The 22,658-nt window shown below is 41.0% G+C and overlaps 1 protein-coding gene across 1 annotated transcript; it reads left to right on the forward strand.

Annotated features, from left to right (window-relative positions):
- Positions 1-6,143: 6,143 nt before the first annotated feature.
- On the forward strand, positions 6,144-21,937 carry SAMD7 (sterile alpha motif domain containing 7). Its single transcript, XM_036898384.2, has 7 exons — positions 6,144-6,241; positions 7,528-7,652; positions 11,110-11,185; positions 12,236-12,864; positions 13,858-13,979; positions 18,567-18,677; positions 21,551-21,937. Exons 1-7 carry the CDS (start codon positions 6,144-6,146, stop codon positions 21,743-21,745), a joined length of 1,356 nt encoding a protein of 451 aa, XP_036754279.2. The 3' UTR covers positions 21,746-21,937.
- The last annotated feature ends 721 nt before the right edge of the window (positions 21,938-22,658 follow it).

Raw genomic sequence — 22,658 nt, forward strand, 5'->3', positions numbered from 1 at the left:
TGCCCAAAGGAATGTTTCACAATGGAGAAGTTTCATGTTCAATTTTACATTGTTTTTGACAACCACCCCCCACCACAATTGGCCATCACCTCAGTAAAACTGGCTACATATGCGTTGCCTTCTGTGAGTGGTTTTAAGTGGATACCGAGGGAAATGGGCTGGATTGTGAGTCAGTGCAGAGTAGAGACGAGGGAACAGCTGTAGGAGGTAAGCTGTGGGGTACACTGGGAGCCCCACAGGAGCATGAGCTCAGAGCCCCTTCACCCAAGAGGATAAAATCCCCAGGAATGGGCAAAAGTCTTACGGAAGGAGGGGCGCTGAAGGTGACAACAGCTGCTCAGATTTTAAGGAGCAATGTAATTTGTCCTGTTATAAGGGGGCATGATGTACATTTGGTCTGAAGATATTTTTTCCACTTGAAATAAGTGCTTGAATAATTTTAGAATTCCCTTGTAATCTTCTCAGGATATTATGTGTATCTACAATTAGAAACTAATATTTTATGTCAATTTGTTCATCTAGTTTTACCTTTAGCTGTATTCAGTTAGAAAATGTAGTTTGTTATTTGTATTATTTGTATTTCATATTATAATCTTTTAAGACTCCTTCTTAATGGGTATAAAAATAGGCTTTTCACACTTCTAACTATAGCTATGAGAAATTAGCATGAACTCTTCTCGCAGCCAATTTTTCTGCTAAATTATTTTATAATGAAATGCTTCGGGCAGCTTTCTTGGCCTTCCTAATTTTAAAAACTATTTCCTATTTATTATTTTAGAAAACTGAAAATATACTTAAAGAAGTGTGAATTGTGCTTTAGCAATGATATGCTTTTCAGAACTCACATTAACATAGGACACTGAGAGTATATGTGAAGCTCCTGAGGATTATTTTATACTTGAAACAAAATATTGCTAAGAAATTTTTCCCTCTAGTTTTAATTTAGGAATTTATATTCATTTTTCTCAGAATTAGAGAAACATTTAATTCTACTGATCTACATTTCAAATGTAAAAACTTAACCAAACACAGCAGTTATTTAAAAATTTATTTATTTTAATGAATATAATCCCCAAATTCATGCATCATACATGTGATAAATATTCTATATATAATTGCTCAAATTCAAAGTTAGACAAATTCAAATCACACTTACTTTAATGAATGGTCATAGTATACCCAATAAGAGATTGAAATGGAATCGAATTGGCACCTGGCTACTGTGAATAAGGCAAGTGTTCAGTAAAGATCTGCTGATTTAGCAAGGTCTTTAGTTTGTGAAATTCATGTCTTACTACCACTGCCCTGATCAGTTGAGACAGAATTAGCACTAGCTAAATCGTCTGCGTGCTGCCGGGAGGGGTTTGTTGAGGTTAAGAGCCTGAAGACAGAGATTAGGGAGTCCTCATCCTCCTAAAGTGCTGGGCATCCAGGATTAGAGCTCTGGGTCAGAGAAATCCAGCCCAAATGCAGACCTAAGCATCCCGCATTTGGGATTACCAAATGGATAATGGATAGCCTGGTCTGCACTTCAACTCAAGAGCATTTCACCTGCCATACCAAAGTGACCTTGGTTCACAGTTTGTCTACATGCTGCTAAAACTGAAGAGAATGCCCCAAAATGTGAAAGTCAATATTTAAAGCCTCATAGGTTGATGATATGATTCAGTACCCCTAAATGGTGTGTTTGTCAAAACACAGATTTGGAGCTTCAAGTATGTATTTGGCTGATGAAGGGAAAGATCTGGTTAAGCCCAAAATATTTTTGGAAATGTCATGCTAGTATTTGCTTTAAATATAATTGGTTTAGGGCAGTAAAACTGTGATGGTGGATACATGTCATTATATATTTCTCAAAACCCAGAGAATGTAAAACACTGAGAGCAAACCCAAATTAAACTGTTGACTTTGGGTGAGAGTGATGTGTCAGTGTAGGTTCATTGATTGTAACAAATGTACCAGTCTGGTGCAGGATGTTGATCATAGAGAAGGCTACACGTGTACATGTGTAGGGGTGAGGTATGTGGGAGCTCTGGGTACTGTCTGCTCAGCTTTCTGTGAACCTAAAACTACTCTAAATAGTCTATTTAATAATAAATAAATATGTAATTTATATATCTATATACAATTTGGGACATACAGAAGATAACAGGCATAACATAAAAAAGGTACGTATCCATTCAGGCTGCTGTAACAGAATACTGTAGTCTGGGTCGATTATAAACACAGAAATTTATTTCTCACAATTCTGAAGGCAGGAAATTCCAAAATGAAGGCACCAGCAGGTTAATGTCCAGCCTGGACCTGCTTCCTGGCTCACAGATGGCCATTTGTGTCCTCCGTGGCACAAGGACCAGGGAGCTCTCTGGTGTCTCTCTACTAAGGGCACTAATACAATTCATGAGGGCTCCACCCTCATGACATCATCACCTCCCCAAATCCCCACCTCCAAATACCATCACACTGGGGATTAGATTTCAACATAAGAATTTGTGGGAGTGGACGTTCAGCCTATAGCACCAGGCAATGATTTTTTTAAAAGAAAATTTGGGCACCAGTAACTATAACAGTGGTAAGTAAATAAGCACTTGCTCATAGTGCAAGAATGAAAAGGAATGAGGGAAAACACATGGAGCCCAGAACCATAACTCTCAGGCATGACAGATGTCAATGACTCCTTGTCCTCCCTCAGGATGTCAGTGACATAGGGATATTTCCCTTGACAATTGGAAATGGCTTATATTTTAGGTAAAAATTCGGTGGATTGACTAGAAAATAATGAACTACTGTATCAGAAGTATAAAAAATTTTATAGATTATATTAAGCTCCCTTGGCATTGCTAAAAAAAAGAAAGCCAACCCCCCCTGTTCTGAGAGAAATCTTCTGCATATGTGGATGTTTTATTGCCCTTGTCTAGCTTGGATTAACACATAGTCTACTGGCACACACCTGATCATCTACATTTGCTCTCTTACAACACTAAACTATGTTTTCTACCTTTATCTTGTATCTACCTACCACTTCAGCATTTTATTTAAAATAATAATAATTAAGAGAGAAATGTGGTATCCACATATAAATCAAGTATAAAAACCAAATGAGTATTCATATTTGAACTGACTGTTTAGAGTTCATAATGCATGAGCAAAACCGAAAGTTTCTGTGATGACTGCCCTTGTACTGTTCACTATGTAACTTATTCACTATGTAAGAATTTGTTCTCCATGTAAGAACTTGTTTGTTATGCCTCAGAAGATTGAAGACGACGAAAATTAGGCTTGGGGTGGATTAAAGATTGTGCATTGAGCATTGACTCCCCTATACAGAATTTTATTGTTGTTAACAACCATTTGATCAATGAATATGAGAGATGCCCTCACAAACAAAAAAAAAAAGTACACACTTCCAACGGTAAAATAATAAGTAACCGGGATGAATATAGTCAAGATATTGTAACAACTTGGTATGGTGATAGCTGGTACCTAGAATTATCATGTATATAAATGTTGAATCACTATGTTGTACACCTGAAACTAATGTAATGTAATACTGTGTGTCAACTACCCTTCAATAAAAAATAATTATCTACAAAAAAAAAAAAAAAAAAAGAAAGCCAGACTCAAGAACCATGGAATCCAGAGCAGCAGAGCAGGTATGATTCTAAGGAGGGCTTTAAATCAGTTTTAAATCGGATGAGACTTCTCTCTGATGCCTCATTTCTTCATCTCCATTGACCTGATAACCTTGAGTTACCCACTTATTTCACTGAATGCATGACTAATAGTGAAAAAATCCTGCCTTGGTTCTGCAGACAATGGACGCTACAGAGCCTCGTAGAAATATACCTATGTATGGTGGTGGACCTGGTTGTCCAGAAGAAGGACATTTGTGCCGATTATCTGGTGGAATGACATTAGAAGGTAACCACATTGCCCCCACAGCACTAGACTCTGTGGCTGCCCCACCCCACAACCTCTTGGTACCCTTCTGAGTTCACCTACAGCCCTGAAGGTTATACCCCATCTGCAGCACCTGCATTTCTCAGCTTCTCGTTCTGAAGTCTTCCTCCTGCACCACAGGAGTTGTTGTTTTGTTTGGCTCAGGAGTAACCCCGCTGTGGGAGAACCGTGCCCTCAACCAATGGCTGACAGAACTTGGGTAAATCACCAACTCTTTGTCTTTCACTGGGACAGTCTGAGGAGTGATCCACAAGGTTCCTTAGAGGGTCCCCAGCAGGGTTGAGCCCCGGTAGCCCACAGCGGTAGCCCAGGCATTAACTCACACCTTACTGGCTTTTCCCCTCCTGATTTCACTCCCCCACTCCATCATGGGGGCTTCTGGGGATCACCTCCCACATAAACTACCTGCATTCCAGCCCTTGTCTCCAGGACAGCCTACAGGGAATCCCAGAATAAGACAGATTCTTCTACTGCTGGTGACTAATTTCCATGGCATTTCCCTAAGGTGACATGTATGAGGAAGAGGGGTGGTCAGCGTCAAGGCTGGCCTGGCTCTGGGGGGTTCTGCGTCTCTCGCTTTCTTTGTTCTCCTTCCTCCTGGTTTGTCGCAGGCATCGCATAAAATCAAGATGAATGCTCTGTTTGTCATTTCAAACATTCTATCTCATTCATGGGTAAGTTCATGGGCAACTTCTGCCAGAGACAGTCAATTCATGACACAAATCAAAGTTCAGTAATGTATCCAAATGAAATACCAAGCTGCGTGCCACTTGTTCCATTGTATAATAATGAGCTAGAGGGAAGAAAGTGTCCGTGCACCAGGTCGTCCTGAGATCTCAAGCCACAGGCAGTGTCCTCACCAGAACTGCAAGCCCTTGGCTGATGTATACCCAGCCTGCATTCTTTGTTGGCATTCTCCCCATGGCTGGAGACACCTGGAAGGTATTTTTATTCTAATTCTGACTGGTCACTAAACTCTCTAGGCCACTGTCAGAGAGGAAACTAAACTGGCCTCAGAAATACAGTGAAAATAAATCAACACAAATAACTTTATACACACACACACACACACACACACACACACACACACACAAATGGCAAACAGCAAGGTTAGGTGACTCCTGGTCTTGAACTTCTGGTTTGATAGTAGGTTTAAATCTGAAAAAGAAGCTAAAGAAATGACTACGTATTTAAATGCCATTATAGTTTCAGTTTTAAAATCATATGAATATATTAACTCTTTAAAAATCAAATAAAATATACATACAAGAAAGAAAGAAAAAAAGGAGAGAGAGAGAGGGAGGGAAGGAGGAAGGGTGGAAGAAAACAAAGATCATTACTTTGAAAAGCAGAGCATTTTCTTCCTAATTTCCTTTTTTTCCAAACAGGTGGAGGCATCTTGGATTTTTTTAAAGTGACAATTAAGGATGAATGAGAAGCTAAAATGACCTGTTTTACTAGTATTTGTTTAGTATTTAAAATCATTAAAGGGCACAATTAATAAGAAATAACTCAATAATTACTTAATAATGAAAAAGAAAATGTAAGGCAAAGTATTATCCTCTTAACAATGGTCCCTTTTTCCCGATCACTAGGTTCTGAAGATAAAGTTATGAATCCTTGTGTTTACGTATGTTTGGATATAACTTGGCTACTTGTTCTAATTAAATATAGTCTCATGTAGTCAGCTTATATCTACTCTAATGAGATATATTTTTAGCTATTAGGAAGATTTTTCCTCTTTTTTCTGTTTTAACCTTATCAGCTAAAGAGGAATATTTTTCCAAGTATTGAGCATATGGAAGAATATATGCATTTGTACCTCTGCACATAAAAAAATTAAAATAAGTTATGAGAAAGGGAGTTGGTATTTCTGGAATCTTGTAAGGCTTGTTTAATTTTATCATTGCTTATGAAGTGTGGTATGGTATTACCTCTGGACTCTACAACAGATTCCAAGGGCACACTGATAAAATGCTGTGTTCCACATTTGAATTCGGGTACTTACAATGGAGGGGTTTTTGTGTAACTGAACGTTTTGCTGTATCTGATCTCCCCAAGTGTTTGGAAAATACAAAAGGTGTGTGTTCAAGGGAAATTCTAATAGTTCAGAAAAAATAGAGTTATTTGTTAACATGTTTATCTGGTTCTTTTTAGAACTCCATCAGTGGCAAGAGATACTGATGATAAATCCAACGATGGCCATAAACCCTTTACCGACATCAGGGCAGCAAAGGATCCCACTGGTTCCCTCACCATTTGGAATTCCAACTGTGGATAGGTATTTCTCTCCCAGGTAGTATTCTGGTCAAAGGAGTAAATGGATGCTCATTAAGTTTTCAAATGATGTTAACCCCAGCGTTGTTTTATTGACTAATGTTATATCTGTGAATTGTGGTGCAATAATTCATGTGAAGACACCGTGCTGGCTGCACCTTCACCACAGTTCCTGTTACTTCCCCTCTGAGGTCTGCTTGATGTACTTGCTCAACAGCTAGCTAACGAGCACTTACTGTGTGGCAGGCATCAGGCTGGTGCAAACACTGGGGTAGTCTTTGAGGGCTGCCATAACGAAATACCACAGACTGGGAGGCTTAAACAACAGAAATTAATTTCTCACAGTTCTGGAGGCTGAAAAGTCCTAGATCAAGGTGTCAGTAGGCTTGGTTTGCGGTGAGATGTCTCTCCTAGGCTTGCAGGCAGCCGCCTTGCTGATGTGTCCTCACCTGGCCTTTTTCTCTGCACATACACTCCTGGTTCCTCTTCCTCTTCTTGGGAGGACACCAGTCCTATTAGATTAGGTCTCCACCCTTCTCCTCCATCATCCCTTTAAAGGCTACAGTTACACTGGGGCTTAGGACTCCAACATGTGGCTTTGGAGGGGACACAGTTCAGTCCATGACAATCGGGTGCCCTGGATTTCCTGTGGTAGAACAATTCTTTCTTTTCAATAAAAGTAAGATTGTCAGTATTGAGGTTGCATACTGTGGTGGTTTCCTATCTCCCTTTCTTTAGAATATTTTGACATGACGAGTGGAAAGTAAAATCCATTATTTATTCTGGTTCATGGAGTGTGAACAATTAATTTGGGCTTCTAGCAACTGCTGAGGTTTGGGAAAAAAAATTAATTGTCCACCCAGCAAGTCAAACATCGGTCCTAGACAGCAAAACCCAAGCCAAAGTATGTTCTTCAAATGAGAAAATAAAATGGGTTGTGATCAGAACAGTATATTGGTCATGGAAAACCAGAGAGCAGTGCTGATTGGATTTAATCTTTTTTTCCATCCATTCCTAAAATTTCCCTTTCCTGCTTTCTCTTCTGTGTTGTCAGCTGGGTCAAGCCTTTCTTAGTAGAGTCCTTCTTCCTAATCTTTCTTACATACTTCTACTTAAACCAATAGAAACTGCAGAATTTTTGTACTTCATTTTGGGAAGAGATGTTAGAATCCCATGTATCCCATGTGGCAGTAAAAAAAAAAAAAAAAAAACAACTCACTGCCTATGCAATGAAAATTTTGTAAATTCTATCCTCATTTTCTCTATTTTCTCTTTTTTTTGTTCCTCTAGAGGTTTACTGCCTTCCACTGTAGCTCCAAGTAACCCAACACAGTTCCGTGTTCCTCCCCAGTTTGGATCCTCTGCTCTACCAAATGCAAATATGCCGAACATGCTGTCCAGTCACGTCTACTCAGGTATGAACAATAGACGGCTGTCACTGTGGAGCTACTGTGAACTCCATAGCTGCATTAAGCTTGCCATCAAATTTGTGGAAGCAGAACTGTGTGCTGGTTATGCTTGCAGTTTTTGCAGATGCCTAGGGTTAAACCTAGGTTTAGATCATGGTTCCACCACTACATGACCAAGTGTAAGTTGCTTAACTCCTCCAAACATCAATTTACTGGTGAATCATGTGAAAAACTGCATTACTGTCTTATCTTAAATGTGAGGAACAAATGAAATCCTGAGGAAATAAGATCTCAGAGTTAAAGGGGCTTGGAGCAATTTCTTTATGGCCTGATAGGCCATGATGAGGACCTTTATTCTGAGTAAAAGGGGATGCTTTTGAGGATTTTGAGCAAGGGCACAACATGGTCTGAGCAAAGGAGTTACATTTTATGAGGATCACTCTGGCTGCTGTGTTGGGGTTGCAACCTGACAGGATCAAAGTTCTGAGGATAAATGATGGGAAGAAATGGGCTATTAGAATAGTCAGAAGATTATGATGAATTGCCCTGGGTGGTGAGAGGAGGAATATAGTAAGACATGATTGAATTCTATAATCATTCTGAAGGCAGAAACAACAGGTTTTTCTTACAGTTTAGTTGTGAGATGTGACAGAAGGAGAGGTGTTAGGGGCAACATCAAAAATTTTGATCTGAGTTATCAGAATGGTGGAGTCACTAATCACTTGCAGAAGGTTGTGAGAGGAACAGAGTTCTTGGGGTGAGAGAGATATCATAGGCTCAATGTTGCTCATATTACATTTGAGATGCCCAGCAGATCTTCACTGGAGATGTCAGGAAGGCAGCTGAAGTCCAGGGGGGCCTTCTGGTGACAGCCTGGCGATACGATTTTGGAGGTCATCAGCATACATGCAACTGGATGAGATTATCTGTACCTGAGTGTAGATAGAGGCTGAAAGTATTATCCCTGGCACATACCAACAGGATCCAGAAGATGAGGGGAAATAAGCAACGGAGACACAGGAGGAGCAACCAGTGTGGTGGGTGGAAAGCGGGACAGTATGGTGGCCTGGAAGACAAGGGAAGAAAGTTGTTTTAGGAGAGTGAGCACCTGTGCTAAGTGTGCTGCTCAGAGATCGAGTAGATGAGGTCTAAGATTATATGATTAGATTTAGCTATGTGGAGGTCACTGATCATCTTGATAAGAACAATTTCACTCAGGTGGTAGCAGCGAAAACATGACTGGTGGGGCTTGAGAGAGAACCAGGAGGCAAGAATTTCCTCACAATATTGAAGATCAAGCTGATGCATATTATCTTTCCAAAACCACATACATGAGTTTCTGTTGGTCCCTGCTTCCCAATTCCAATAATTCTTAATAGACAGGAATGATATGAGTAAAAAGCCTGACACCCAAAGAAAGATGACTGGTGCAAGGACCAGTAAAGACAGCAGCCTGCCGGGATTTGTGCATGCCTACCACAGTGCAGGGTTCACTGCGATGAGATTGTGCATTCGAGCATGGGCCAGATAGGAAACCAGATACACCCACTGGAATAGTCAAAGGACCAAAGAAGACAGCTCCAGCAGCTGATTCTGGATGGAAGCCCATCTGGCAGCAGGAACCCAGTAAATTTAAAGCCCCTGGTTACAAGCAACAGATAGACAGACAGTGGAAGAGTTGCACTGCTGAATCAGAGAGTCCCTCTTACTGAGAAGGAGTCCAGAAACTGCCAGTGTGTCAAGCAGGCAGGTTGACCATCTGTCTCAGGGACATAGGTCAAATCTCCTGCCTCAAGGCTGATGTGTAGGAGACAAGCAAGGGTAAGGTGGGACCTCAGTCCTGTGGAAACTGATCCACCAAGTAAGTTAGCAAAATAGTAACTAAGATAGGCATCTATTTTCAAAAATTGGTGTTAGGTAGAGAGTGGATTATTATAGCTGGACTAACACCACGTTTGATTTCACCTTTCTATTTCTATTTGGGAAAGAGAAAGATCTTGTAATAGATCTTGGTGACTCCCAATTTCAGAGGATCCTTACATCCACAGAATTAGAATTGTGTCCTCTCAGCTGGACCTCTCCTGTGAACCTCCTCCACATCCTTTGGCAGTGCTTTGTATGTAGATTGATAGTTTCATGCCTGCCAGCTGTCTAAAGAAAAATATCTTGAAGCCACCAAATTAATAAAAATGTAGAGTTTCAGAGTTAAAAGGATTTTATAGGTCACTTCCTCTAACCTCTGAATTTTACAAGTGACAAATAATCTCATTAAAAAAAGAATATTATGGTTTATTTCAAGACAGTTTATTAACAGCAGTTTAATGAGCTCTACGAACTTTGTACAAAGCAAGTGTAAGAAAGAGCTCTCATGATACTTACCCTTTTGTTAGGAAGAACAGATTTACACGTGTAAAACTATCACTGAACAAAACTGCATAATACAATTTGTGTGTCTATTATTGTCAGAATGTAGTCTGTAAAACTATAAAGTGGTTGTACAAATAAAGGTGTAAATAGAGAAAGCTTTGCAGCAATATGACAGGGCAATTTTATGTCTGTTAATCTAATAATTTTTAAATTGTGTTTCTATTTGTCCTTGTTTTTATTTTAATTTTCTAAAAATTAATTTCATTGTATTTTTTAAAAATGTTGATCCATGGTGTGTTGGAAATTAAAAGGAAAAATATGATCCTTTACCATACATGGTCTGAGAAGCACAGTTAAGTGCATAGGTGTAGAGAAAGAAAAAATAATCGATATAGAATGAAGTCCCCATGCAAAAATGGAGCCTTGAATTCTAGTGATGCTGCTATTTCAAAACATTTTGGAAGAGTCACACAAAGAATGTAATTGCTCCATTGAAATTGTTTCAGAAAAAATAACTTCCTTAGATAAGACCAAAAAGTCCACATAGAGACTTTATATTTTATTCACTTAAATCATTGCATTTATCTCCAAAAAGTTGGGTACATAAAGAAGCACTTAATTACTTTTTGTTTTTCAGGTCAAAGTATTCCTCTCAGCAGGGACCAGCAGAAACTCATGAATATGATTTTAGGGAGATAAGATGCATTAATTTGATCTTCAGTATCCTGAGGAAATTCTTACCTCCCAGGCTCTCTCAAGCCCCACCAGTCACGTTTTCACTGATATCAGGAAATTGGTTGACCTTTCAGTTTCTACTTCAAAAGCAAAAGATCAAGAGATCCACAGTTCATTTTTTTTTTCCTTTTGAAGTAGGGCAGGAAAATGTTGCCAATCATGAGACCCATACTTAAAGAAAAAAATTATCTAGTATTTATCATGCCACCACCAAAGCGATACTGAACAGCAATGATCTGATACCACTTCCAACATTGTGCTCCACTGGCGGGTTTTTGCATTTACTGTTGTAAATCATTATGTTTTCAAATGGATGCTGTTAATTTGTTTGTGGGGTGGGGTGGTGATTTTCCTTTTTAAGGTTTTGGCATTTTACCGGAGTCCGTAAAGGCAACGGCCAAAAGGAATGAAATGATTCAAAGGCAGCATACTGCCAGGTACCATAACAATGTTGTTTTATTCATTTTTTATTTACTTACTTGTTCATTTATTTTAGATAGATAGATTGATAGATATAGATATAGATACTTTTATATATACATTCATTTGTTGTATTTGTATAAGTATATATACTCTATATATACTTATGTGTATATATATATATATATACACACATATATATTCTGATTACTTATAGAAAGCACTTCAAGAATATTACAAAAAGAAACATAAATAAACATGTATTTAGGTTGGTTAAGGATAAAAGCAAGATTAGAAATTACATAGTGAAGCTAAGTCCAAGATCATAACAGTTTGTCAGTGTCTCAAAATTAAAATGCCTATCCCTGAAAGTCATATTGACTTTTCTGTCTTTGGGTCTGCCCAAATGTAGAAGCCAAGCTTGCCGGCCCCACTTCAGACTATGCCATCAGAGTCCAGACACCCCATGTCAGTGGACCCACTAGGGGCCTTCAACTATAGCAACCAGGAGAAAGAAAAGACAGCAGTAATGCCTAAGGCAGGGCCCTGGGGTGAGAGAAGCCATTAGAGTCAGTTTTCTCATCACTGAGCCCTACCTAATGGGTCCAGGTGATAATCAATAGGCAAAGTAAATTAAGCAAAAACACCAAGTCCTCCCCACACCCCCTGCCACTTGCACTGGTTTGTAAGAGTTGAGACTTGCATTGGCTTATTGCCTTTCCTGAGTCCCACTGAGACTGGGCTACAGGATTTAAAAACCTCTTCCCAGAACTTTGGTTTCTTTGAAGATTAATCTCAAAGACCTTGTACCACATCACCCCCATTCCTGCTAAATTTGCTGAATCTGTTAGAGGTAATGTTCTGAAGACTGGCCCTGGACCTCCACTGTTAGGTTCAGGCAAACCTTCAGGATTTGTGGGGGGTTTGTGTTTCCCCCTACAAATTTCCATAAGTAGTGCAAAGACTCAGGAGAAGCAAAAGTGCTATCCCCAGGGAGGCAAGGACAGTCAGGATGATATTTCTAATGCTTTTCTTGTATTGTGTAAAATATATTGTTTTATTTTTAGAGTGGGAATGGAAATGCATGCCATTTACCAGCAAAGGAGAATAGAAAAAGTGAATCCCAAGGGACCAGCAGGCCTAGGGGGACCATTCTTCTATGGCTCCAGTATCCCAACTGTCCCAGCCACCTACCGTGGCAGAAGCATGCTTCCTGCCAGTGATCTGCATTGTCACAGAAGCACCCTGAGAAACCTTCAGGGAAACCCCAAGCTAGTGGCAACTGGTCCATGTTTTCTAGAGAGCTGGTGTCAGAAAGGTTATCATCTCAGAAGAGGGGCAGGGAATAAGAAAGTTCTAGACAGTGATACTGAGAGTTCCAAAAGTCAAGTAGAAGAAAAAATCTTAGTCCAGACTCTTGCAATTCCCTGTGAAAAGGATGAGTATGCAAAAGGCCCAGAAACTGAAGCTCTCAACAATAAGAAGTCAAGAGGAGCCAATGAAAAGCCAACTACAGCCCTTGCCAATGCCTGTGGAGAGCTTGAGCCCACCCATACAAAACCCTGGGGAGCCCATGGTGCTTCCATAGAAGCAAAGGCCTGGGATGGTGTGAAAGAGAAAGCTTCAGAGCAGGTTTTTGCAGCCTGTGGTGAAAACAATGGAGTATGCCCTCCAATTTCTCAGCCATCTGTGCCAGGTGGGTGTCCAGGGGCCAATGGCAGATCCTCATGAACTACAGGTTGTCAAGTCCTTAAGTTATTACATAGTGAACTACAGCCATCGAGTTTCTTTTCATCCTTTTGTTTCCCTTAATGTTGTTTAGAATTACCTCTTCTTCAAGTCACTTTATCATGTTAGTTCCAATAAGCCATGTCCATGAAACTTGTCTCTATGTATATATTGCTATGTAGAGAATTTTCACCAAAGGCTTAGAATGCAAGAATGTGCAATGATTGGGAAGCCTACCAGAATTTTTAATTAAAATTTTAACTCAATTTGCTGTTAATTTCTTCAACACAAGATAGAAAGGCTTCTTGCTCAAAAGTATGAATTATATCCCCTCCATATTTAAGTGTAGAAAAAATTAGACAAACAGAAGCATTAACTTTTCAGTGCCTGTTACTATACCACCTTCTAACCTAGAAGTATTAATGCACTGCCCCCTAAAATGACACACTGAATAGTTTCCTAAAACTTCTTTAGATAAAAATATTTTAAAAGAAAGGAATTGGGAGGATGATCTAGCCACCATACCAACTGCTTCCCTTACAAAGTGTAGATCTGCCATTTCGATGAAGATGTAGCTAAATTCTTGCATCAACTAGAGAGCATAGTAAATCACATAGCATCAGAGAACATGGCAGTGTCAATCTGGAGAGTGAAATCCACAGGGCATTTCTACTGGAATCTGAGATGAGCTAGAGTGGTTCTGGAACTCCTTTGTGATAATACTGTCACTAACAATCTTCATAGAAAGAAAAGGAAGGAAGCAGATAAGTTTTTTTAAAAAACATTTCTCAGTAAATCTTAATATCCTTTAAGGAATTTATATATAGATCTACATAAAGGGACCACTCTGTGGTGACAGAGTATGAGGAAATTAATGTAACTATACATGAAACTGTGATCTTAGTTTGCCTCTTTTCCCTGGAAATTTTATACCACCAAAAAATTTCCTTTTCATTTAAAGGAACATACACACTGGTTACAATTGGGGAAAATCTGTCTTTGGATGAAGATATTCAGAAATGGACCGTGAATGATGTGCACAACTTCATTAGTGGCCTTCCAGGTTGTTCAGACTATGCTCAGGTAACTTAATATTTAAGTATTTTCATAAAAGTAAGAGACCTGGAAATGTATTTCCTTCATAATGAGCTCTATCAAGCTTGCATTTTTCCCTCAGAGAGAATTTCTAATAATGTCTCCCCATTCAATGTCACTGGCTACCCAGGGACGGGAGCTTCTGATTGATAGAGCATGGCTCATGTGCCCACCCTCAGCTGCAGGAGAAGCTGGGAAAGCCCGGGTATGGCTTTAGTTTCTATTGTATGAAGAATCTCGAGAGGTGGGAAGTCTGCCCATATTGGAAGATTCAGAGGCCAAACGTCCAAAAAGAATGAGAAGTGTCTACTACATTCCCTACTCACCCACATAACAAATATTTTTGAAGCACATATTTCTGTACCAGAAGTTTTGGGATACTCATAATAGGTAATGTAAATATAAACTTCATTCCAAAAAAGACAAGAAGGCAAGAAATCTGATAAAAATGTTTGTCCTTTTCTCTCCTATTAAACAAGGATAATCTTAAAAATTTTTATTAGTCATTAATCATAGGTCAATCACTTTTTAAATTTATCTGTGCCACTTATCAAGTGCTACATCAACCTCTGGTACAGTGAGGTTATCAAATTCTGATAACACCCAGAAATAAGGGACCTCGTGTTTAGTGACCATGTGATGGCTAACTTCTGATAGAACTGAATCTGTTTGAAGTCTCACTATGAATCAGTCAGTGATCTGCAGTTATAAGGTACAGTTTATAATAACCACTCTTGTGATAAATAATGTTACAGGCATTTCAGGCTTTACCATCAAAATGTCCTCTTGTGGGCACATGAAGTCACACAGACCAAATACCCCAAACTTTGTTGACTCATTATCTCACCCCAGCAGGATATAAGCATTCCCTTCTGCACCCCAAGAAGTAGTGCAGTTACTTCTAGGTGTTTCTCAGTTGTGTTTAGGATCAAGTCCTGGTCTTGTTTCCTCACCAAAGTCCATTCCCTGCCAGCGACCGCTGGAGAGATCAGCTGCCAGAACTCAGCTGCTTTGCTGGACACGACCCGCCGGGCTCAGGGACGGCATCCCCACTGAAACAACAGATTCCCTGTGTGCGCCTGTGTGCAGTCTGAGTGCACAAGCTCTGAAGCAGCTCTGCATGTGCACAGCTGTTGCAAGGACCTTGTCTGAAATGCCCCCTCGGCTGGTCCTTACAGCTCCTGGGCCTGTCTCCCTGCACACTTCTTGCATACCTCTGCCTCAGGTGCCTACTTAGCAACTCCCACCACCTGCCTCGTGTAATTAGAGAAAGAAATTCTGAAAAAAAATAATAACCACACCAAAAACCCAAACCCTGATGAGCAAATGGACTCTTAAAAAGATGTAGAGAGAGAGTTGGTGGCTCAACTGCTTAGGGATATCCAGGAGATCCTGCAACACATTTGGTTTGTTCTAAGTAAATGTAGTTCAAAGAACTCAGCAGATAAATATTCTCTCACCAAGAGATAATTGAAATTACTAAAAATATGTGCACATTTCTATAGCGCTCTTGGCCTGAGCTTCTCTCCTGAGAATGAGGTGAGAGGGATGTCTGAGTGACAGGGGTGTGCACTGTACCCTTGCCCCAGGCCCAGGGTTCACCCAGAGGCTGAGTTCAGGCCTTGGCTGCCACCTACCTCTGGAAATGAGTCCCTGTGGGCTCTCCTTTGGATGCTCACTCAGGGTCTTTTCACTGCTCACTGAAATTCCTGCAAAGGAAAGAGAAAGGAGGTAAAATTTCCACCATTAATAGACTTAACTATTTCTGTCGGCATTCCTCTTTCTGAATGGCCATGGGATTTGGCAGGAAAAATGCTGGACCAGAAGCATGAATCGTATGTCATTTGACAAGTTCTCTAACTGGCAAGCAGTGCTTCTTGACCACTTAACCTGTTCTCCGTTAGTTCTCTCACTTGTGAAAGATCCTCACAATGATGCCCACTCTTTGTCGGACACATTTTGCTGCATAGTAAAATTGAGCATCAAGGTGGATAAAAGAGTGAGTACTTGAAAACTGTGTATAATTTCAAATCCAGCTCTTTCCATGATAATTACCCTATACTGAGTCTATAGGACCACATGGTCCCATAAGGCACCCACGAGCACCTGGGCCCCTAGGGTTTCTCAAAGGTGGTAGAAAGGATCCTTAGGTTATTCTTGGTATTTCAAAAAGCCTAAGAGAGGTTTGACATTTCCCCAAGATGAGGTGACAAGACTAGCCCAAACTGTCAAGTTTTTCCTTTGGCCCAAATTAATTCCTATTAGTCATTCTATGATTTGCTAAATTAAAATAGGAAAAGAAATAATTAATAATATAGCTTGTAAATCACCAAAATCTGTTAGGATGCAAAGTTCCTGGTACAGAAGCTTCCCGTGAAGATTTTATTTTTCAGCCAGTCCTGGGCATTCCCCCTTAGGCATGGACCACATAGCCCCTGAACAAGACAAATAGGGTCCCTCTTTTCATGGAGCTTATAGTCCAGAAGAGGGACATAGTAATGGATTCCACATCCATGTGAAAGTGCTCTGAGGGGCAGGTACAGGGCATGGTAGGAACCCACAGGAGGGCCTCATGGCTTCCTAAAGAGGCATCAAAAGTGAGACTGATGGTGGGAAGATGAGGTGGGAGAGGGCAAAGGAGGGATTTCCAGGTGAGGACCAGAGAGAATTTCTCATGGTTGGGGTTTTGGGAGTAGTTCCCAGTGGGACAGAGAAGGCCAGAGCCCAGGAGGGAGGGTGAGAATGGCAAGACAGGAGACGGGAGAGGGAAAAGGGCCAGGCCACGAAGAACCCTGATGCCCAGTGAAGGATTGTAAATATATCCTGGAGACAGTCAAGATTTTAATCGGGAGTGGCAAAATTAGCCTTGTATTTCAGAAAGGTCACTCACACTGCTTTTATGAAAATAGGTGGAAGGCAGCAAAACTAGTGGGGAAGCATTCTCAGATGAGCAGTAATGAAGTTTGATCCAGGTAGGAAGAGATAAGAACACTAAGAGGCAGAATTAGCACGATTCAACCTGACATTAAAGATAGACATTAGGAAGCCTGCTGTGCAGAGAGACACTCACTGAAGCCAAGAGAGAGATTGAGATGAACCAGGAAGGCCATAGAGGACTGGGTCAGAAGCCTAAGAGACCCTAACACACAAGGGTGGACAAAGAGACAGTAGCTACAAAGTGACCACGCAGGAGAAGGCCGAGGGTACCCGGGATGGGGAAGATCCCCAAAGGCAAGGGAAGAGCATGTTTCATGAAGGAGCAGTCAAGGTCAAATGCAGCCAGGAGCATGAGAAATACCCGTGTGTTTGGTAACAGTCACCAGGAACCCAGAGGAGAGCAGGTTTAATGGACCAGTGAGGATGAAAGTCAGACTCCTTGAGACTGAGAAAGGACTGGGGAGTAGGTGCATGGAAACAGCATCAAGACACTTGAGAAGCTGTGCTGAGAGGAGGATGGGAGGCATGGAGCAGTATCTAGAGACAGTGTGAGGGAGCATTTGTGTATTTTCATTATTTGCACTTGTTTAATGATGGTGGAATTTGCTTAAATGCCAACAGGAAAGAGCCAGCCAAAGAGGAGGAGAGATTGAAGCCAGGAAAGGGGATTATCTTTGAGTGAAGCCCAAGGTGGGAGGGGTAGGGACCCTCAGCGTACATGGACAGCCTGTCTTTAAGCAGCGAGGGACCTCTCTTATACTGTGTCAGGACAGAGGGAGAAAATGGAAGTTTTTAGGTTTGATGGGCTGATTTAGAGGAAGTTTGTATGTACTGGTTTCTTCCTTTTTTTTTTAAATTAGGAAGTTATGTGGTCTGCTGAAAATTAGGGATGGTTCTATGTGGCTAAAAGTTTGAGGAGCATAAAGAAAGCTTGAAACAAAGAGAAGCTTGTCAGAAAAAATAGGCTTGTCAGGCAGGTTGAAGTTGGAAATCATGAAATTATGGTACTACCAACCTGCCTAGTTTTTTTCTATCCTCTGGAAACTTTGTCCACTAGCAGTCTTCCTACATTCTGGAAGCAAGGAAGGCATGCTCACATCCACTACACAGTCAGCACAGATAAGCGCTGTGGGGAAGGGATAGTAGACCGCCCACCTGCACCTTCCTCTCCTCCTTTTACCGTTCATCTCAGGCCGTGGACCAAAGGCCCTGTACCTGTCAAAGTGAGAGAGGAAATCTGTCTGCAATGGCTTTTACCCACATCCTTTTACACAGACTTTCTGTCCTTTCATTGATTTGTCTAGCAACAGTTATTACACATTTTCTATTATATGCCATCCCCTGCATTATAGGGACATTGGTAAATAAGACATGGGCCTGCCCTCAAATAATAATAACTCAAGTTGCAGCTGAGTTCTATAAGCAGAGAATCACAATGTATTCCAAAAGCTATTAAAGAGCACAAAATGCTACTGGAGCACAGAAGAGACAGTAACTGAAAATAAGAAATTTTATTAAATGTTGTACCACCTTCAAGCAGTCTTAATGTTCCCTCCAACACTAAAGTATTTATACATAAAACAAGAATTTTTTCTAAAAGACACTTAGACAAAGTTAACCCCTTTTGTGTTTAATAAGGTGTTTAAAGATCATGCAATTGATGGAGAAACTTTGCCATTACTCACAGAGGAGCATCTTCAAAGCACCATGGGGTTAAAGCTAGGGCCAGCATTAAAGATCCGATCCCAGGTATGGTGATTTTTCATTACTAACTATGTATTAATGATGTGAAGATTAAGAGAATTATGTTACTTTTAAACTGTTGTAATATTCATAATACCTATTAACCTCTTTACTGAGCCTTCCCTCTCTGTGGCTGGGGACCTGCTAGAAGTAAGGGAGCCTGATAACATCATTTTGGGGAGTGGTATGCAATCCTATGTACAGGGGGGAAGGTTGAGAGAAGTGGTGTGCTGGTAAATGCTTAACAAGCAGCTCTCTTTAAAAATAAGATGAACCCTGATTTGCAGCATTTGCCAATTTATATAGTGTAAATACTCCCACCATGGCTGACAAACTCCAATGTAATGCACTAAATACCGAATTGGGAAGACATGCACAGTAGCACCTGTTTTAGAGTATTTTCACCATATGGATAAAATAGAAATAACCTCAGAGGCAGAGATAATAATAAGTAATAGTAACATAATTAGTTAAAAACAAGAAGTGATGAGTTTTGAGTATTTGCTACTTTAGTTTTCAATATAATGTATTTAATTATAGTAATGGCATGTTTAACGTGTGGATTTCAAACTTTCTAAGAATTTAACAAATGGCTCTCGGCACTGGAACAAGCCAGCTCCAGCTTACCACTTCTCACCACCTGTTCCGCTTCACTCTCCACTAAGGCACCATCGTCCACCTCTCGCTGGATTGCTGTATTGCTCTTTTAACTGTTCTCCCTGCTCTGCCCTTGCCCACCCAGAGACTATTCATTAAATGGTAAAGAATTGTGCATAAGACAGAGCATGTCAGTCTTCCGATCTGAAGTCTGCAATTGTTCCCCATTTCCCTCAGAATAAAAGCCAAAGTCCTATATTATTTGCGCTACCCCACCCCACCCCCACCCATCATCCTTACCTTCCTGACCTTGTCTCTGCTTCTTTTCTCCTCAGTTACTGCTTTTGCCCACTTGCTCCTGGACGCTCTGTAGGCTGCTCCACCTTCGGGCCATTCCCTCTGCCTGAATGCTCCTTCCTGATATCCTCATGCTTTGCTCCTTCATCTCCTTCATCTTTGCTCCACGATATTTTCTCACTGAGGCTTTCTCTGATGATCCTTTTTAAAATCGCACACAGCCCAGCCCCATGCATGCTACTGCTTTTCCCACTCTTCTTTTTTTCTCCCATAGCATCTATCACCTTCAGTCATACAATATAGCTTACTTATTTGTTAAAGCCATGTTTATTGTTGATTTCCTGCTGCCCCCACTTGAATGTAAGCTCCATGAAAGCACAGATCTTTATGTTTTGTTGACTGGTGTAACCTTAGAATACGCAGGACCCCAAATAATAGGTCAAAAATTATTTGTTGAAAGAATGGGTTCCTAAAAGTGAAACCAAAACACATCAACTAATTCTTCCCAGAATATATACAGGACTGTCCCTTTCTACAATATGTATATATTTATACCAGGAGTTGAGATTTCAAAATGTCCTCCAGAAACCATTTTTATTTGCCTAAAATTGTTAGAGTAAAGAAGTTATTTCTAATACAAATACTTTAATGTTTCCATTGGTATTCTTTTTTCCAACTTCTTATTTTGGAATAATTTTAGATATGGAAAAGTTGCAGAGAGTACAGAGCTTTCACCCAGGTTTTCCTAATGTTAATACTGACATAATGTGGCCCATTTGCCACAACTAAGAAATTAATATTGGTACAATATAGTATCCACTTGTAAATGACTTGTTTCCCTTCAGTGAGGATACTATACCTCTTGGTATACTTAAAATGACATCACACAATTTCTTCTCAAGACAGAGTTTCTTTGGCTTTGATTTATCACTTTGGCTTTTTTTTTGTGGGAGGTGGGAGGTGGCCAACTCCAAGTCATTCTGAATCTTCTCCTCACTTGCAGTTAGTATTACTTCCCTAATCATTTTCACAAGGCTGTGGTTATTTCTTGTGCTCCCAAATGATGTATGTAAGGGCCTCCATGAAGCCCAGCTGAGCTCTTCCATTCAGGCTCCACCTGTCTGCATAACAGGACAGTGCAGCCACAGAAGCTGGCAAGAGAAGGTCTGGCTGATGCCAGATGTTCAAGAACAGTTGTAGAGTCCTTGGGATTGAGGTGAGCAGGCAGGAGCTCATCAGGGGACAAGATAATGAGGCCTCAGTCTCCAAAATGGGAAACAACCAAGGGCAAAACTCCATGACAGCAAGCCCTGCTAAGAAGGAAAGCCACCCTCTAGAACAGAAACTGAGGAGGTAGACCCGAACTGGGTGTGCAAGGAAAGGGGTAGGAGAAGAAAAAGTTACTGGAATGCGAGAACTCAGATATGATTAGAATGGAAGAAGCTGGGTTTGCGCTGTGACAATGTGAGCAGCACAGAAATCTCATGGGTCCCACGCAGGGTCAGGTTTGTGTAGGAGCCCAATAGTTAGTCCCAGGCACCAAGACCCAGGGCAGCCTCATTTACGTCACAACACTCAACTGTGTGCTAAGGTGGCCCAAATAATCCCAGCCTCAGCCTGGAGAAGGGCCAGCTGGGTATTGGTGAAGGTGGAGTGGGTATCTATGGGTTTGTGGGACCTGTTGCAGGAACACTGGGAAAGGAGAGGTGGCATGAACTCAGAGCAAAATAATTGTGTGCACAGGGGAACCGCAGCAGAACTAGGAATCCTAAGTTACTACCTCCTTGATATCCAGTTTTACAGCAATAAACACTGTATGGTTCTAGGAGAAAGAAAAGGTCTACCAAATCCTAGAACCATGTCCCCCATGACTCTATAGATGCCTGAAATTACTCAGCCTTCCTGCCCTCTGTGACTAAGCAGAGTACACTGAGTTACTGAAAGAATTCATAAGTTTAATTGCCATAATCATTTTATCTTCAAAGGTATCTCAACTTGTGGAAAATATGCTCTCCAAGAAAAATATTTCACTTCATACCCATACAAAACAAGCATTTGATCAGCCCGCAGGTACATCCCCTCTTTCAGGTTTTAATTCCTGGAGCGATACATTGGACGTTCCTTGTTCTCAGGATATAATACTTGCAAAAGGAATCAAACAAGACAGCATGAGCAACTAAAACCAAGGGGCAGTCTTATTCCATTTTCCAAAGAGTCTAGAATATTCTAGATGGTATGTGAAGGTTCCCAGCACCAAATGAAACTGACAGGGAGGAAAAGCCAGCCTTCCTGGAGCTGTCTTGGAGGGGGCCTTGCCCAAGAGGCTCCCTAAAGTGACTCCGGCACAAAGTGGCTGGAGGTGTGTGCTTGGGAGCACGTGCTAAGGGAAGGAGAGAATTTGCAAACATCGAAAAAGCTTCAGTTGGATGTTTCCATGAGGAAATCCCTGAAAAGGCCTGAAGAGCCGATACTGAGAAAAAGGGAGCCTCTCCTCTCATCACTCACTTGCTCCCAACCAGAAAGAGACAAAGGGGTTGGGGGTGGGGAGACAGAAGAGAAAGTGCAGTACACAAGTGGGAAATAGAAAAGCTGACGGCAAGGGCCCCACCTTTTCTCACAGCAGGCTTCCAGGCGGAGGGAGGCCCCAGCCAGGGAAGGGCCGTAGCTTCAACCTCAAATTTCAGAGTCTGACTATTACTCAGCATTTCCCTCTGACATGAAACAGTATTATGAACAGAAATACCTGGAGGGCTCCTTATTATCTGAGGGGGAGATGAAGTCATAGTACCCACCTCAGGTTTCCCCCAAGGGGTGGGGTAGTTATGTTCTGCAAAGCAGTACGAACTGGCAAGGTGGGGGGACAAGATGAAAGGGCCTTTCTGACGGTCCCTATGGGGCCTTGCTCTCAACTTCACATGGAACAGAAAGCTTCTCATGGGATATGCCCAAGGTATCTTCAAAGTTACCTTGAACAGAAAGCTTCTGAAAGTCAGCTCACGGAGGGACCCGGGGCACAGAGGTGTAAAGGAGACTTACTACATATCCTGGTACCGTTTGAGTTTCTAGCTATAAGAATATATTTTCTATTTTGAA

Source organism: Manis pentadactyla, chromosome 1 (genome assembly GCF_030020395.1).
Source record: "Manis pentadactyla isolate mManPen7 chromosome 1, mManPen7.hap1, whole genome shotgun sequence".
In the NCBI taxonomy this organism is placed as follows: Eukaryota; Metazoa; Chordata; class Mammalia; order Pholidota; family Manidae; genus Manis; species Manis pentadactyla.